Consider the following 18,735-nt stretch of genomic DNA (forward strand, 5'->3'; position numbering starts at 1 on the left):
GCAAGTTTTTTGAAAATCTACCTTGATAAAGCAAATATGTAATATTTAGTGTGTGATTTTAAGAATCTTAGCATGAATAAAGACTCACGGCTCATTCTAACATGTTAAACATGCACATACTCAATTATTCCCTGTACTGAGCATCAGTCTACGGCCCTCGATGTCCTCTGCTTCATCTGTGTTTAGATATGTGGCCCTTGATGAAAAAAGTTTGGACACCCCTGTTTTAACAGATCCACGGCTGTGACTCAAACCCGGATAAACCACGGTCACATAAATAACCAATCAGAGCGAAGACATCTGACAACGCTGCCGAACTGCCGAAGAAAATGTCGAGAACGAGCCGCGAGAACGACTCAACAGCCAAACAAAAATGACGTTATTTTGTTCGTGCAGTCCTCGCTGCGAGAACAAAATATTTTTATGAAGTATGAATAGGCCTCGAGTGTTTTCGTAGGTATTTTTGAGCCATGAACCCGCCTGTAATTGAATAAATGTAAAGTAGAGCCGTTTAACGTCACACTGTGGAACAAAAGGGTACGTAGGGCATCTTCAAATAAAACTTACACAATCTTTAATACACAAACGCACCAGGGTCTGTGTGTGGAGAACAGAGAATTATAAGTCAACGTGAAGTGTGATTGAAACTTGAAAGTATGTCCCGTAAAGACGAGTCAGCGGGGAGCGAGTTTTCATATCCTGACTGTCAAATGGACCCGTTGAGTTATGACCCCTGAACATGTGTAAAGAAGAACGCTCATTTACTGCGTGTCCAGACAAAATGGAGGCCGGTTAAGAATGTCCGACGTGAAAGTGTGGATCAAATTACACTGTAGTTATGATCTAATAACTATCGGGTGTTCTACGTGGATCTCTATGGTGGAATGTTCAGCAGTTACCATGGAGATGAAACGCGCGCAAACTAAAAGTTTTAAGGAAAGAATAATAATAATAATAATAATAATAATAATAGTAATAATAGTAATAGTAATAATAATAATAATAGTAATAATATTATTATTATTATTATTATTATTATTATTATTATTATTATTATTATTATTATTATTAATAATAATAATAATAAAATAAAAAAAATTAAATCCATAGATTTTTAAATAAAATAAAATAAAATAATTTTTATTTTATTTATTTATTTTTATTTTATTTTTATTTTATTTATTTATTTATTATTATTTATTATTATTATTATTATTATTATTATTTTATTTTTTTTTCCACATTAAATCCATAGATTTTTAAATAAAATAAAATAAAATATATTTTATCTTATTTTATTTTATTTTATTTAAAAATCTATGGATTTAATGTGAAAAAAAAGGATCTCAAGGTCCAAGTCTTAAAAAAACACTAAATCGATTGAAATTTTCAGGAGTGTTCATGGTTATGTTTACGGGTGTGATTTTCAACAAAAAACAAAAAAGAAAAATAAAAAATAAGAAAAAGGAAAAAATTATAATTCTTGTACTTAATAAGAATTGTCTTTTTTTCTCTGAGTATTTTTTCTTTCCCTGTTCCTTCTCCTTCCTCTCCTCTCCTTTCATTACTCCGTTGTTTCTTTTACTCATTTACTCATTTACTGCGTGTCCAGACAAAATGGAGGCCGGTTTAGAATGTCCGACGTGAAAGTGCAGATCAAATTACACTCTAGTTATGATCAAAATACAGGAGAACGCCTTTATTTTTTTCATATGAACTTTAAAGCGTCCATATTAGGCTGTGTTATAATGTTTCATCATCACAAACCGACCTGGAGTTGTGTTTTGTTTCATTGTTTAACACACAAACCCTGCAGATTCAGGTTCTTCTCCTTGTGATGTCATCATGTGGTGATACAGGAAGTGCTCCACTGTGTTTTTAAACTCCACACACCTTCACGAGAATCATTTGGATCATTTACGCTCTTCTGGATTTGCCAACTCTACTGAACTAAATGTAAAAGGAGCTGTTGACTTGATAAAATGGACTAAGACTTGGGACTCGACTTGGACTTGAAGGTCAGTGACTTGGGACTTGACTCGGACTTGAGGCCTGTGACTCGAGAAGCACTTTTAAATCCGATTTCTTTCTGTTCTGACCGTAATGATTCACACTAAGATCTTGTCAACACTTTTAAAAAGGAAAAATCTACATTTCTACAACTCTTTATATATTAAATACTCATAAATATACAAGGGATGTAACGATATCCAAATCTCTGGGTACGATACTATCACGATATGCATCTCACGGTACGATATTTATTGCGATATTTTAAAGAAGCTGATATAATTGTAGATGGGACACGTTTCTACTTTTAAAAAACCTTGACATGATTTTGGTGTGAATTATTTCCGTCATAATCCGAAGAATTCAAGTAAAAACAAATTTCTTCATGTTGTCTGCGCTGAAATGAATCATGGGAAATGTAGTTCCTGATGTTTATAAGCTGTTGCTGCGTTAAAACTATGCGTTTAAGTAAAGGAAATTGTAATTCGATATATTGTGACAGTCCACGATATTATTGTGAGACTTTTGCCGATACAGTATCACGATATTTTGGTTATTGTTGTCACCGGATTCAGACCCACTGATTGGGACAGTCAGAGAGCAAACTGCATCTGTAGCGGCACCAGGACTAAACCAGGTCTAAACCAGGACTACACCAGGACTAATCTTGGACTTGAGCGAGAGAGCGAACCTCTGAAACAACGGAGGAGGGTGTCTGCAAAGCGCGATCGATCGGGCGACGGCTGCACAGAGCCACAGGAGCACCGGCCCCAGCATGGTCCTTTCGTCTGCGGTCACCCCACAGTCTACGAGGGCGCACGTTGGGCCCGTCCCGACAAACAGTTCTGGTTTAGTTCTGGTTTAGCACCTCAGAGCTCCTCACTTCTCCGTGCACGGAATCTCCACGGCTCTTCATGTCACAGTTCTGCCTTTTGTTTACTTGTTTTCCCCAGTCCAGTTCCATTTCTCAGTCTGTTCCGGTCCTCCTTTTGCCACCTCCCTCCTTTCCCTACAGCTGCCTCTCATTCTGTAATCAGCCCAGGCCCAGTCTATATATTCTCCCTCTGCTCCCTCAGTCTTCGCCAGATTGTCGACCTGTGAACACAAACTCTCAAGCTCTTACCCGGAAATTCTGAACCTGTATTCTGTTTACATTTTATGCATTCTGCTTTTTGTTCCCCTGTTTATAGTTGATGTTTCAGTTTATCAAAGCACATTATCTACAGTGATCCCTCGCTATATCGTGCTTCACCTATCGCGGCCTCGCTGCTTCGCGGAATTTTTTACAGTGCTTTATTTTTTACAGTGAATCCTGATTGGCTTAGGGGCGTTACTGTTGTCTAGAAGTGAAAAAGGTTTATATTGGTTTTTCATTACACCCATGCCAACAGTTTTCGTTTCTGTACATTCTGCCAAATTCAGCGCGCGGCACAAGAACGGGACCCTTTGATGTGTCGTTCATTGCAGTTCTCAAATATAATTGAAGGTGGGATGTCCATTTATAAAAATATTCTTGCTCAGAAAAAGAAAGAGGCCAACAACTACCCATAACGATGTTCTTCTCTCGGAGAAAGACCCCTGCGCAGCCTTCAGTAGAAAAAGACGCTACAGCGCAACGGAGTCAGGACGAAGAGGCGCAGCTGGAGGGACTGTGAAATACGCGAGTGACAATGTTTCCTACCTTGTATTCATTACTATATAAAAATATTGTTTTACAACACCGTTCTTTAAACTATTATAGTTATTTGTAAGAAAACGTTAATATTTCTATTTCTTTAACACATGTTGGGCCTGAAAAGAGGTTTTATTTTTTGTTTCATTCTGCAGTTCAGTATTGCATTGTAAAATCACAGTAAAAAATAAAGCTGACTACTTCGCGGATTTCACCTATTGCGGGTTATTTTTAGAACGTATCCCCCGCGATAAACGAGGGTTCACTGTACTTCGAGTGTTTCCCAGTTCTGGAAGAGATTTTAGTTCACATTATATGAATGATTTATAGTTAGATAACATTACCTATTAGAGGACATTTTCAGTTATTTACTAAGACTTTGTTTGCCTGTATACTTGTGTTGCATTTGAGTCCAATTTACCTGCGTGACACTTCATACTGTGTTTCTGTAGAATAAGATGCTTTTATAACCATAAAACACTTCCTGAGGAGCACGACTGAAGGCCCGGGTGTGAAATGAACACTTCACCACTGATTTACTACGACTTTTTAAGTACAGTATAGTTTAAAATTCATATAAACTGCATAAATCTAAACTATATTTGGTACTTTGGTTTAAAGAATTGAAATGACTTGAAGCTCAAAGCAGACGACTTGGGACTTGACTCGGATTTAAGTCAGTCTCAAGTCTTTGGCCTCGAGATAAGAAAACAATGACTTGGTCCCAGATCTGGTTGAGAAATCTTGAAAACAACCACTACATGACATCACGAGGTGGGGCAGAGCATTTTGAGGTTTGGAGATGTAAACAGACGAATAATAAAAAACTCCAGGTCTGTTTTCGTGGAGGTAAAAACATTATAACGTCGCTTAAACCTCACAGGAGTCAAATTTATATAATATAGGACCATTAAAGCTACAGTGTGTAACTTTCTGAGGGTTGTACAGCACCAAACTGTGGATGATTTGAACAACATTTCCTTGGAAACCAGCAGGAGGAGGCTCTTTTCCAGGCCAAATATGACTCAGGTTTGGGGAGATGTTTTGGGCCAAAAAGCTGCATACCAAAAGCAACGGTGCGTAAAAGAAACTCCAGCCCATCCGTAAAAATTCACACGTAAATATGCCAAAAATTTTGACATAGAGGTAAATTTTCACGGATAAAAATGGAATAAATATCATAAAACCAACAAAATAATAATAAATATAGCTTTAAAGTGGGGCTGAACATCTAAACTCCACCCACAAACAGAGAACAGAGAGTGCAGTGTTTAGTTTCTTTTTTTTTTATAAAACTTACTTTGGTGACAGGTTTTTCAGAAAGTATCCCAGGACTTTGAGACTCTGCACTCTGATGGGTTCACTCTTAGAAGCCAGGAGTTTAAAGACGACTCTGTAAAAGACAAAAACAGGATAAAATGTTATAGTAAAGATATTCAAACATACAGTAAACAATATAGTAATTCAATCTTTATTTTCAGTTCTTTAACGTTGATTAAAGCAGATATTTTGTGTTTGGATTTGCTTTAATGTTATGATTTATGACCAGTGTTGGGAAGTTTACTTTTAAAATGTAATCCCCTACAGATTACAGATTACACACCCCAAAATGTAGTTTGTAACGTAATCCATTAAATTACTTAAAGTGAGTAATGTAATCTGAATACTTTGGATTACTTGATATTGTCATGTTTTTAAAACTACATGAATGTAGCAAACACATCCTGAAAATACTGGTTTGTTTTCTTCAAATTGTCTGTTGACCCAAAACTCCATGAATAAGAAACTGTTTACTGTAGAGAAGCAAAGACCAGGAAATCTGAACATAAGATGTTTTATTTTGTTTTGTTTTGTTTGCTAAAAGAAAATAAAAAGTCCAGTCTTTACTTAAGCATATTAAAAATATTATTGATAGAGAAATGATTTTTATATGAGTCACTGCTGCTTTAAATTATGTCCAAACTACTGTTAGTGTCATATTGTTTAGACCTGGTTTAGTCCTAGTTTAGTCTTAGTTTAGTCCTGCTTTAATCCTGGTTTAGTCTTAGTTTAGTCCTGCTTTAATCCTGGTTTAGTCCTGGTTTAGTCCTGGTTTTAGTCCTGGTTTTAGTCCTGGTTTTAGTCCTGGTTTTAGTCCTGGTTTTAGTTCTGGTTTTAGTCTTGGTTTAATCCTGGTTTAGTCCTGGTTTAATCCTGGTTTTAGTCCTGGTTTTAATCCTGGTTTTAATCCTGTTTTAATCCTGGTTTTAGTCCTGGTTTTAGTCCTGGTTTTAGTCCTGGTTTTAGTCCTGGTTTTAGTCCTGTTTTAGTCCTAGTTTAGTCCTAGTTTTAGTCCTGGTTTTAGTCCTAGTTTAGTCTTAGTTTAGTCCTGCTTTTAGTCCTGGTTTAGTCCTGGTTTAGTCCTGGTTTTAGTCCTGGTTTTAGTCCTGGTTTTAGTCCTGGTTTTAGTCCTGGTTTTAGTCCTAGTTTAGTCTTAGTTTAGTCCTGCTTTTAGTCCTGGTTTAGTTCTGGTTTAGTTCTGGTTTTAGTCTGGTTTTAGTCCTGGTTTTAGTCCTGGTTTTAGTCCTGGTTTTAGTCCTAGTTTAGTCTTAGTTTAGTCCTGCTTTTAGTCCTGTTTTAGTCCTGGTTTTAGTCCTGGTTTAGTCCTGGTTTAGTCCTGGTTTTAGTCCTGGTTTTAGTCCTGGTTTTAGTCCTGGTTTAGTCCAAAATGTGAAAACAGGAAATACCGCCCTGTAATCCATTTATTTCAACAAAGTAACTGTAATCCAATCACCACTCACTGAAACAGTAACTGTAACTGAATACAGTGACTCATCATTTGTACTCTGATTACATAACTGTGGTACATGTAATCTGTTACTCCCCAACACTGTTTACACCCGTGGATCCTTCTGTTATAATTTGGACGTTTTAAATCAGAATATTCATCTAAAACGACTTAAAAGAAGAAAGTCTGAAAATCTGACGTTAGAAAAATGCGACGTCCACTGCAAATCTCACTTTTATTTGTATTAATATGAACACACAACCAAAGCATCACTGATTAAGAAAATAAAATCGGAGAATGAAGTAAGTAAAGTGCAAAGCAGTGGGCGTTTACAGGAAAATGGAGGTGGATCGGTAAATAATTAAAAATCCTTGAAGCTGAAGGAAAAATGAGTCTAAGACATGACGACCAAACGGAGCAGAAAATAATGTGAAAGACCAAAACAGATTCATTTAATTTATAATAACAGGCCACAAAACACTGTATTTATTTTACATGTGCGGTAGGGTCTAAACCAGATCTAAAACCAGGACTAAACCAGGCTTAAACCAGGACTAAAACCAGGACTAAACCAGGTCTAAAAAAGGACTAAACCAGGACTAAAACCAGGACTAAACAGGACTAAACCAGATCTAAAACCAGGACTAAACCAGGACTAAACCAGATCTAAAACCAGGACTAAACCAGGACTAAAAAAAGGACTAAACCAGATCTAAAACCAGGACTAAAATAAACCAAGTCTAAAATCAGGTCTAAACCAGGTCTAAAAAAGGACTAAACCAGATCTAAAACCAGGACTAAAACCAGGACTAAACCAGATCTAAAAACCAGGACTAAACCAGGTCTAAAACCAGGACTAAACCAGGACTAAACCAGATCTAAAACCAGGACTAAACCAGGACTAAACCAGACTAAAACCAGGACTAAAACCAGGACTAAACAGGTCTAAAAAAGGACTAAACCAGGACTAAACCAGGTCTAAAAAAGGACTAAACCAGGTCTAAAAAAGGACTAAACCAGGTCTAAATCAGGTCTAAACCAGGTCTAAAAAAGGACTAAACCAGGACTAAACCAAGTCTAAATCAGGTCTAAACCAGGTCTAAAAAAGGACTAAACCAGACTAAACCAGGTCTAAAACTAAACCAGTCTAAAAAAGGACTAAACCAGGTCTAAATCAGGTCTAAACCAGGTCTAAAAAAGGACTAAACAGGACTAAAACCAGGACTAAAACCAGGTCTAAATCAGGTCTAAACCAGGTCTAAAAAAGGACTAAACCAGGACTAAAACCAGGACTAAACCGGACTAAACCAGGTCTAAACCAGGACTAAACCAGGACTAAACCAGGCCTAAACCAGGTCTAAAACCAGGTCTAAACCAGTCTAAACCAGACTAAAACCAGGTCTATACCAGGTCTAAAAACCAGGACTAAACCAGGACTAAACCAGATCTAAAACCAGATCTAAAACCAGGACTAAAACCAGGACTAAAACAGGACTAAAACAGGTCTAAACCAGGACTAAACCAGGCCTAAACCAGGACTAAACCAGGTCTAAACCAGGTCTAAACCAGGACTAAACCAGGACTAAAACCAGGTCTAAACCAGGTCTAAACCAGGACTAAACCAGGACTAAACCAGGTCTAAAACCAGATCTAAAACCAGGACTAAAACCAGGACTAAAACAGGATTTAACAGGACTAAATCCTGCTGTGTGGACGTGTCTCTTCGTCTTCTATCAATATTTTTATTTGGTTCAGTAAAGTCTGGTCTTTTTTCTTTTATCAGACAAAACTTCTTATGTTACGATTTCCTCGTCTTTGCTTCTCTACAGCAAATCAAGTAATCCAAAGTATTCAGATTACATTACTCACTTTAAGTAATTTAATGGATTATGTTACAAACTACATTTTGATGTATGTAATCTGTAATCTGTAGGGGATTACATTTTAAAAGTCACCTTCCCAACACTGCTGTCCGAAATATTTGGGTCAAAATTTTAGGCAAATTAAAAAAAAATTGAGGTTGCTCTAGACCAGGGGTGGGCAAACTTTTTGGCTCGGGGGCCACAAATGGTTCTAAAATTTGAGGAAAGGGCCGGACAGGAGCAGATGGATGGAGTGGAGAGAAAAAAATAACATGAGATATGCAGAAAATCTGTGTTTGAATTTCAATTGAAAGTCACTACAAACATCACAACAACATATCTGTCTTTCTAAAATACTGAAAATTTAATTAATAAAATACTTTTTTTTAAAATTACTAGTTATTTAGTTCTGTTCTCCTTCAGGATCTTATCATCATCACTCTCCTCCTGACTCTTTATTTCAAAAACTGTAGAAGATGCAGATCTACTTCAGTTCAATGTGCGTCTCCAAAACTCAACAACGACCAACACAAGGACAGAACAGTGTCAGTGTGTCAGTCTGCGAGCAACGTGTTCTATTTGATCTGCTTTTGTTCATGATGATTGTGTTTACATGTACATCAGTATTTTGGTTACGGTCGGGTTTTATGAGTCATGGTGCATGACTAATCCGGTTACTGTGATGTAAAGTTTAGTGTGAATGCGTCCAAAAGACAAATACTTTTGAAACACTTTCCGGGGCGACATCTAGTTCTGGCCGTCACCATATTTTCTTACGCCTACCTCCCTAAACTTCACTTTCCACTAACCAAAACGCACGACTGCAACACTCTCCAGCACGAGCCTAAACCCAACTAAATCTTTCCTCTATAACACTTCCTGCTCCGTTGAATATTATGACACTATATGCGTGAAGACTTCATAATATGTGGTCCACGAGTCTTTAAATTTTACTTTCTCCGTATTTAGAATAGAAACAGTGCAGTGTTACGTCTTGAACACTTCTACCTCACTCATGGTCCGAATAAACCGACCGAGAACGACTCCTGTCACTGTAGTCCGAAATAACACTTTCCCATAAAGCACTGCAGCCAACATAATAAGCTGCATCTCAATGTATATACAGTGCGCCATCTACTGGGAAATGCCGGAAATGCAGGATAAACAAAACATTAACAAGGTTTATTATTATAATTTATTCAAGTTTGGAGGGCTGGATTAAATGGTTTAAAGGGCCGCATACAGCACACATATTTGAATAATTTCTCATTTTATTCTGCAAACACAAACTGAAATTTGCATAAAAATTACTTAGAATGTCTTAAAAAGTTCCTTAGAAAGTCCATAAAGTCATAAAAAGTCACTTGAAAACACAAAATGAGTCAATTTCCAGGAAACTTCATGCAGCTTGAACAACCTCTAAAACATCTCCTTTTTCTTCCCAAATCATCTTTTGGAGCTAAAAACTAGTGCAGGATTCTAATTGAAGTTATCTTAAACTATTTTTTGCCATGCTTTGATGGACCTCTCTAATGTGTGGGTTAGTTTTAAACTCGTTTTTACCGGATGCCGTTCCTCTGGTCAAACGCCTGGGCCATGGACACGGGGCTCTCGGACATTAAGGCGACCAGCAGCTGCAGCACGTCCATGAGGTTGTCGTCCTGAGAGAAAAAAAATCACGTAAATCCAGAGATAATTTGATACATGCAAGTCTAATTACTAGGGCTGGGCAAAAATTAAATTTTTTTTAATCGCGATTAATCGCATGAGTTCGAGCGATTAATCGCATGTTGTATGCAAAACCAATTAATGAATTAAAAAGTAGAGTACAGCTGCACTTTTATTGGAAATGTAAATGAAAGAGCCAAACATTTGTTGTGTAAACAGCGTTTCTTTCACAGTGGAAAGAAAGGGGTTTTCAGTGAAGGCTCAAGAAAAAATACTGAATGGACTTTTGTACAACTAATATATTTTTTATTCAGTGAGTAATAAACACTACACTAGTAATAATTTCTAGATCAGTGTTAAAAACTTGGACTGATATTTCTTGGGAAACAAAGGGTTAATATAATGGAAAGGAAATGGACCAATCACATTTTTTTTTCCAGTTTTATCTGGGTAAATCAGTGACTCCCCCTGCAGCGCTGAACTAAAGAAACAAGCTCAGAGCGCACGGCTGGTCCGGCCAGAGTCGGAGCCCGCGGCCGAACCCGCGGCCGAACCCGCGGCCGAACCCGCGGCCGAACCCGCGGCCGAACCCGCGCCGAACCCGCGGCCGAACCCGCGGCCGAACCCGCGGCTCGGACACTCGGAGCGAGTGCAATGTGTCAATCTGAGTCACAACTGACCAACTGAGTCATCGCGACCGATCCGTTGGTCCCAGACAGCACCTCCCTACACTCCACAACTGAACAAAGCCCAGAGTCACCGTGAACGAACAAACAAACAAAACCACTCACCCATCACACTGTTGTGTTTCCTTTAAAGTCCAGTGCGGTTTATTTGTGAAAAAAAGTTCGACAATAGACCATTTAATGACAGTGCGTCTTATAATCCAGAGCGACTAATAGCCTGGAAAACAGAGTACTAGAACTTGACTTTCAACAAGAAATGTCGGTTCCTGGTCTCTGATTTTAATTTCTCCCAAAAAGTCCGACTTACATACGTTTTTTCTTCTTCATTATGCATTTTCTGGCTGTTGCGACTTATGGTCCATTTGCCCATCAATAATTTCAGGGTGGGAGGTTTGGCGATTTAAAAAGAAAAAGAGAAAAATGCAACGCCAATTGGAGCATTTATAACTGCAAACGATAACACTTTAATCACAGAAATAAAGTTTCTCTAAGTCCAAGTCTAATTTATCCGCGCTTACTTTCGTTATCGTTTATCGTCTGTCTTTACTTACACTTTTGACACCGATACGTCGAGCTTAAATTTTTTTTTTTGTTATCATGACAGGCCGATCCCCCTCCCGGTCTCGCTAACTATCTGATGTATTGTTTAAAATCTTCTGCCTCTCCATGAAAGTGCCCTTCTCATATAATTTCCTGATCTGCTTTTGTTTGGCTTCGCATCGTCCTGATTGAGTGACTGCTTCATTTGTATTACATTACAGCTCTCGGTGAACCAAACCACTTCTGTCAGGACTCGGAGTTGGCAGACGCGGAAAAATAACAAGGAACAGCGCTACTTCCCAAACCCCGGCTCGTGTTCGTGCTCGTTCGTTGGGTGTGTGTGTGTGTTTTTATCAGCTGGGAGTTCACAGCGGTGCCGTGGTGTTGTGGCGCCATCTGCTGGGGGAGGTTTGTGTTTGCGCTGACCTCGTGGAGCGTGAGGAGGTAGTTCAGGATGCTCTGGACCTCGTCTTCTTTCACTCCGTGGTCCTAAACAAAACAAAAATTTATAGGTTAGAGAAAGAAATGTAAATAAATATCAAGGTAAAGCTGCTGGTTTGTGGTTTGCTTGGACATTTTAATGCACACAATAAAAATAAAAATGAAGCGAAAGGTTTAGAGGATTCTGTTGGAAATATAAACTACCTACACCCTCTCATTAAATGTTTTTTTTTTTTTTTTTACTATCCATCTATCCATTATCTATCTATTTATTTATCCATCTATACACAACACTGCAAAAAACAAAATCTACTCAAGTTCAGATGACTTCAATTTAGAAAGTTTTATCATGATATGAGTCAATTTCAGTTGACACGTAGAAGGATCTTTTTGTAACTTAAAATATTAAAATACATCTTGCTACAAAACTTAAAGTAAAATGTTAATTTAAGTCATTTTAACGCTCTCCTCTGAGTCACATTGACCCAAAGATTTATTTTTTTCCCTTCCCGCTCTCTTGGGGCGGGTCAATCAGAACCAAAAATTTATTTTCAAATAAATTCTTGCCAGGCGAGAAAATACATTTTTGGGTCTGATTGACCTGCCCCAAGAGCGCGGGAAGGAAAAAAGAATTTTTTCTTCATGTCAATGTGACCCTGAGGACAGCGTGAGATAGATCTTGTTTTTTTTCCAGTGCACACACACACACACACACAACAAATATAGAAAGTCTAAAAAACTAAATGAAAAAAAGAAAATTGAGGATTTGAATATACAGGATGTTCCAAAAAATGTGACATCATTTCGCAGGCCAATCATTTTGGCAAATAACCTCCAATTTTCTCAAAATGTAGAGAAACAGATCAAGATTTTAGACTGAATGTTTTCACAGGAGGGTTATAGGTCCCTTACCTTTGTGTTTTCCATTTACATGTTTGCGAGTTTTGTCACGTGTGAAGTGTTTGATCATCTTCACTTGTGCTCAGATGCTCGTGTAAAAGTGTTTTATTTCAGAGCTAAGAAAACCAAATGTCCAGACTTAACTAAACGCAAACTGTTCAGAAACCTCGGAAAGTATTTAAGGGCTCATCCACACGACAACACTGGATTTTTTTTTAAGGGTTGAAAAAAATGTGCGTCCACACACGTGTCAGATCAATAAATATTCACTGTTCGCTAAATATTTGCTACGCACAATGATAATAATATTTAATAATTAATATACCATCACTTTTTTTTTTTTTTTTTTACTTTAAGATTTCAGACGTATCCCAGAAATATAACCATTTTGTTTTGTAAAAGTTTTCGGTTGTAGCCATAAGATTTGGGTGAAAATTATTAGAATAACTTGGTGTGAAAATTCAGAAAATCCATTCGTAACAACATTTAAAAGAAAAAAAAAGCCACTGAGTATAAATAAACTTTTTTTTTGTCATTATCAGCATTTACTTTCATAATGAGCTGCTTCACAAACAGAAGGAGGAAGGTTCTCAGGTGGAAGATGTCCCTCTCACTTGGCCTCGGACCGTCTGAAAAAAACACAAAGAAATAAAACAGAAAAATGTTGAACTGTGTGTTTGTTTTTGTCAGTGATCCTCTCAATAACAAATACAAAAGTCCACAAGTCAAGTTAAATATTTAGTTTGTATCTGACGTTGAAAATAAGAAAATCAAGTTAACAGAAGAAAAACGGTGACACAAACACAAACAGACACTTTGGACTGAACTTTTCTCTCTTAAATCATAAACTTTGTGAGTCTGTGTGCGTTCGTGGAGGAGATTCGTTACTGTGAAGTGAAAAAATCTGTCAATGGACAAAAATGAGGCAATAAAAAGCAAAGAAACACATTTTGTTTGTTGAGATGTTCAGGGTTCAGTCCGTGTCGGGATTCCCTAAATTCCTGGCATTTGGTCTGGGGGCGGGGCTTAGCGTTTCACGTCAATCATTTGATTTGATTGATTGATTACACTTTATTCTTTTCCTTTTTCATCTTGACCAGAGTTAAACATTTAAACTTTTTTATAAAATGGAAGAGAATGGTGCACAATTTTAGTTTTTTTTTGTGCAGTTTAAAGACGACTAACGACTGCATTTTCCAGATAATTTCATAATCAGCAGATGTAATTACAGCAATTATTAAAATTCAACCACATTTCTAAATCGAACTCTGATCCTGGCTCTAACCTGAACCTGAACTCCATCGTGAAAAAATAAAATGTCACAAATCAACTTTTTTTTTTTCATCCTAACCACTGACTCAAAGTGTTGTTTGGGCCATAAATGTGTTTGAGGGAAATGGAGCCTCTGATGCACCAACGCAAAGTCAAACAAAAGCTGGATGTGATTTTGGAACAATCTTAAGTGTAAATTATCTTTATCTTGACACGAAAGTTTTGTTTCTTAGACCTGGCAGCTCAAATGAAAAGGAAAACACTGTAAAACTGCGCTGCCACGGTTGCAAAACAACATTAAGTGGATGAAATGCTGAGTTTTGAGGGAATCAGAGTCACTGCTTTCAGACTGCAGCCTGAAGTGACCCAAATCCGATTTTTCTGCTCCATACGCCTGTATCTGATCTTTTAATGACAGTCTGGACAACACAGATCAGATTTTTTCAAATGTGACCCAGGACACTTGGATATGTGCTCCTGAAACCGATACATATCTGAACTTTTGACATGCGACTTCAGTCTGAACAGTCAGGTCACATTCATCCCACCTACACGTCAGGCTCAGAGTCTCGTCAATGAAGGGAAATCGAGACAATGCAGTAAAGTGTGTTTACCTTGTTGACATGTTTCGGCTGCTGCTGCATCTTCAGAACTGTCACCGGTGTTGGCGGTGACGTGTCGTATATCAGCTGTTGTTACTTCCTGTAGGCGTGGTCAGACCTGATGGACCTGCAGGTCGCTCAGACTGACCACGCCTCCCGTCGCCCGGTGTCTCTGGAGGAGGGTGTCCCAGGTGTGTGAAAGGAGGAACGCGCCGTCATCACGGTTAATCCTGTCCGTGCCTCGTTTCCTGATTTCAATGTCCTCCTTGATCCAGCGTTTGAACTTGTTGTTTTCCGATCCAATGACCCGAGCCCCGACCCGATCCAGAATGTGGTTGTTCCTTTTACAGTGTCTGATATGGCGGATTTTAGGTTTTCCTGTTCTGCTTTGTGTTTTTGTGTTCTGGTGCGTCTCCCTGGACGTTTTAACCGTGATGACGGAGCGTTCCTCCTTTCTCACACACCTGGGACACCCTCCTCCAGAGACACCGGGCGACGGGAGGCGTGGTCAGTCTGAGCGACCTGCAGGTCCATCAGGTCTGACCACACCCACACGAAGTAACAGCAGCTGATATACGACACGTCACCACCAACACCGGGACAGTTCTGAAGATGCAGCAGCAGCCGAAACACGTCAACAAAGTAAATACACTTTACTGCATTGTCTTTAAAAAGAACAAAAGAAGTTAAAGTATATAAGACAAAATGAACCTCATTGGCTTAAGGGAAATCGAGGTTAAAGAGTTTATTAATATTTGGAGGGATCGCTGTATTGAGGTCCATTTGGAGGGGTCTTATAGGAACCGGGCGGCTTTTGAAATGATCGCCAAAGAAATGTCAGAGCGCTGCTACAGACGGTCCTGGCTCCAATGTCAACGAAAAATAAAAAGCCTGTGAGACAAATACAAGGAGGATAAAGACTCAAACAAACGAAGCGGCCGTGGACGTTTAACCTGTCCATTTTACCAACAACTGGACTGGATTTTGGGAGACGAGCCCAGAGTTTAGACGACTTCCGCATGTGGGACACTTTTGGGGCGTGTAAAGTTCACACTGGAGATCACATACAAGTCGCATTTACCGTATTTTCCGGGCAATTAGACGCGGTCTTAAGCCTCTAACCGCATCAAAAAACGACCGCGTGCCCCCGCAATCCAGAGCGCCCCATACACGAATCCCAGCACGACTTCAGTAAACTACAAAGCCGCAAACACACACGGAGCAGACAGCAAAACACACCCACAGACACACTCATCACTCCACACCGACGAGGAACGGAACGGAGGAACGAACCGAAAAAAGCGAGCGCGACGTGCCGCTTCTAGACACGACTGAACAACTGAGTCACTGCGAACACGCCGACAATCCGTTGGTCCCAGACAGCACCCTCCCTACACGCCACAACTGAACAAAGCCCAGAGTCACCGTGAACGAACAAACAAACAAAACCACTCACCCATCACACTGTTGTGTTTCCTTTAAAGTCCCACGTGCGGTTTATTTGTGAAAAAAGTTCAAAAATAGACCATTTAATGACAGTGCGTCTTATAATCCAGAGCGACTAATAGTGCGGAAAATACGGTATTTGAGAAATATCTGCACTTAGAGAGACTTTTTCGATTGTTACGAACACAGACGCTCAGAGCAGATGACCATCTTGACTCACTACACTCTTTGGCAAAGTTTGGGCCGAACAAAATGAACGGAGTGAATGAGTTTGGAAAGAAAATATAAAAGAGGCATTGCAGAGTTAAAGCGGCTGTGAAATGTTTTAAAAATAGAAGAAGACAAGCTTGGATGGATCATGTGTAATTTTATGTTTTCAGTAAAATTTTGTTCAATTATCTTGCGTCTTATAATCCAGAGCGACTAATCGTCCGTAAAATACAGTAATTGGAAATGTGAACGACCTCGCAAAAAATCTGATTTCACAAAAAAATCTGAAGTGAGCATTAAGCCCTGGAGTCTGAACATAACCTCAGTCAGAAAGTTGAGAAGTAAAATGTCCACTGCACAGACCTCTGTTGTTTCTGTCGTGCGCACTGACCTGTTCCCTTGGGCAGGACTCCGCTCCGGTCCTGCGGGTTGACGACCCAGTAGTAGTACTTGAGCGTGTGCATCACCTGCAGTACCGTGCCCACCCTGCGGATGGCGTTGTAGATGGTCACTGTGCTGACGAACTCCGTCGCCAGGTACGTGTACAGGGTCAACTGCACCTGAGGAGGAGGAGGAGGAGAAGAAATTACTTAAAACTTTTATAGTCACAGGGCTGCTCAGTTACAGCAATCACAGTCATTTATTTATTTTTATATTTTTTTTCTAACTACCGAATTAGTTGCATTAATATGTTGAGAAAGTTTCAGAACAGAAGATTTAATTCTATTTCTAAAGACGGTGTATTTTACGTTTATTAACTGCTAACTTAAATCAACATGTTACCTTTTATTAATTTGAAAATCCACCACAAACACGTTTAATAAGTTTCACCTTCAGTTTCGAGTCTCCCCTCCCTTTGCTCTCTGCAGTAAGCCACTCCCCCTTCAGAGCACTGACACAACACAATCTGCATGTGTCCCACTCATGAAACTGCTGCACATCGCATCAGGTTTGTGAAGTTGTTGTGTGCAGTTTTGCAGAGTCACTGTTTTTAGAACTTGAGACTTGACTTGATAAAATGGACTAAGACTTGGGACTCGACTCGGACTTGAGGCCTGTGACTTGAGCAGCACTTTTAAAACTGAATTCTTTCTATTCTGACTATAATGATTCACACTAAGATCTTGTCAAAACATTTAAAAAGGAAAGATTTAAATTTCTACAACTTCTTATATAGTCTATAAATACTCAAATATAAATAAACTATCACTTTTTAAAGTACAATTTAATTTAAAATTAATATAAATTGCAAAAATCTAAGTTACTTTGACTTGGATTTATGGGCCAGTGACTCGAGACTCGACTTGGACTTGCCTGTTTTTGACTTGGGACTTGACTCGGACTTGAGGTCAAAGACTTGAGACTTGCAAAACAACCCACCTCTGCAGTTTTGTATCATGTTTTTGTATATTTATGTGGGCGGAGCCTCGTACAGAATCTTACATCTGACTGTAAAGAGGGTTTGAATAGGGCCCAGGAGAGATCACTAAATTACTTTAACATGCATGGATGGATCTAAAATCTCCTCGCCGGTTTTTGACGAGGAAACAACATAACATGGTATAAATATCCATAATACGCCCTCGTTAATGACACAGTTTTGTAACAAAGTTGAGCAATAACTGAAAACACAACTGTGATTCAGATAATTACACAGCTGTATTACATCACAGTCGTGTCTTCTTAGAGCTTCACTGCGCAACATTTCAGTCAATAAACAGACTTAGGCCCCGTCCACATTAGTTTGTATTCGAGTCGTTTTCGTTGTGGATGCAGTGTTCGTTCACACTAATCCGATTCAAAACTGCTCCAGAGACGGAACGATCTGGTGCCTCCAGCTCCCACGAATTCTTGTTCGTACAGATCTGATCCGGCACCGTGTGGACGCCTGAAAACACTGATACTCTGATGTAGATCTGTGCACCGCGACGTAATTCACCGCCAAAATGTTAAGAGGCTAGACCACGTGTCAAACATAAGGCCCGGGGGCCAGATCCGGCCCTCCGAGACCTTTAATCTGGCCCTCAGCTGACTTTCTATTTTAGTAGAAAGTCAGCTGAGGGCCAGATTAAAGGTGTTGTAATTATATTTTCTATTAAAATCTTGTTAATTTTCTGTGGTGTTTATCACAGCAGCGTCTCCAGCGTCTCTGTACGTGGCCCCTCCCACCAGAGCAGCACAAATGAAGACTTGTCTCTTTCCAAACGCTCTTAAAGGACGATCGTTTTGACTGTTGACCGTGACACCCTCATCAGAAAAATGTCCAACATGAGAAAAGTGGAAGCCGAGTGCAGAATTTTACAACAAAAATGGACTTATTCCTGTTTACAGGCAAGTTCATGTTAAAACATTGTGTTGAAATTGTATTTTTCTTAAAGTTTCAGGTTGTTCATAATATTATAATATTGTGTAAAAGAAAGAGTTCATCAATTAAAAAAGATTTCTGTAATAGATTTGTGTTTCTCTGCACAAATATTTCAACTTATTGTTATTTTTGGGGTTTATATGACATGACTTTTCTGATCCGGCCCCTTTGAGATCAAAGTAGGTTGGATATGGCCCCCGGACCAAAATGAGTTTGACACCCCTGGGCTAGAATATCTGTCCATTCATATAAACGTGTGTCTGTGCGTTTGACCTGCAGACGTATAATCTCTGA

At 38.9% G+C, this 18,735-nt stretch overlaps 1 protein-coding gene across 1 annotated transcript in view; it reads right to left on the minus strand.

Annotated features, from left to right (window-relative positions):
- The window catches only part of lrba (LPS responsive beige-like anchor protein), a 702,007-nt gene that overhangs the window by 544,148 nt on the left and 139,124 nt on the right, over positions 1-18,735 (minus strand). Inside the window, 5 exon segments of the mRNA XM_055158186.1 lie at positions 4,983-5,075; positions 9,875-9,972; positions 11,632-11,694; positions 13,096-13,175; positions 16,468-16,636. Coding sequence (XP_055014161.1) covers positions 4,983-5,075; positions 9,875-9,972; positions 11,632-11,694; positions 13,096-13,175; positions 16,468-16,636 — 503 coding nt within the window.

The sequence above is a fragment of the Boleophthalmus pectinirostris genome, unplaced genomic scaffold (genome assembly GCF_026225935.1).
Source record: "Boleophthalmus pectinirostris isolate CB_2022bp ecotype Guang Dong unplaced genomic scaffold, ASM2622593v1 HiC_scaffold_22, whole genome shotgun sequence".
NCBI classification, from domain to species: Eukaryota; Metazoa; Chordata; class Actinopteri; order Gobiiformes; family Gobiidae; genus Boleophthalmus; species Boleophthalmus pectinirostris.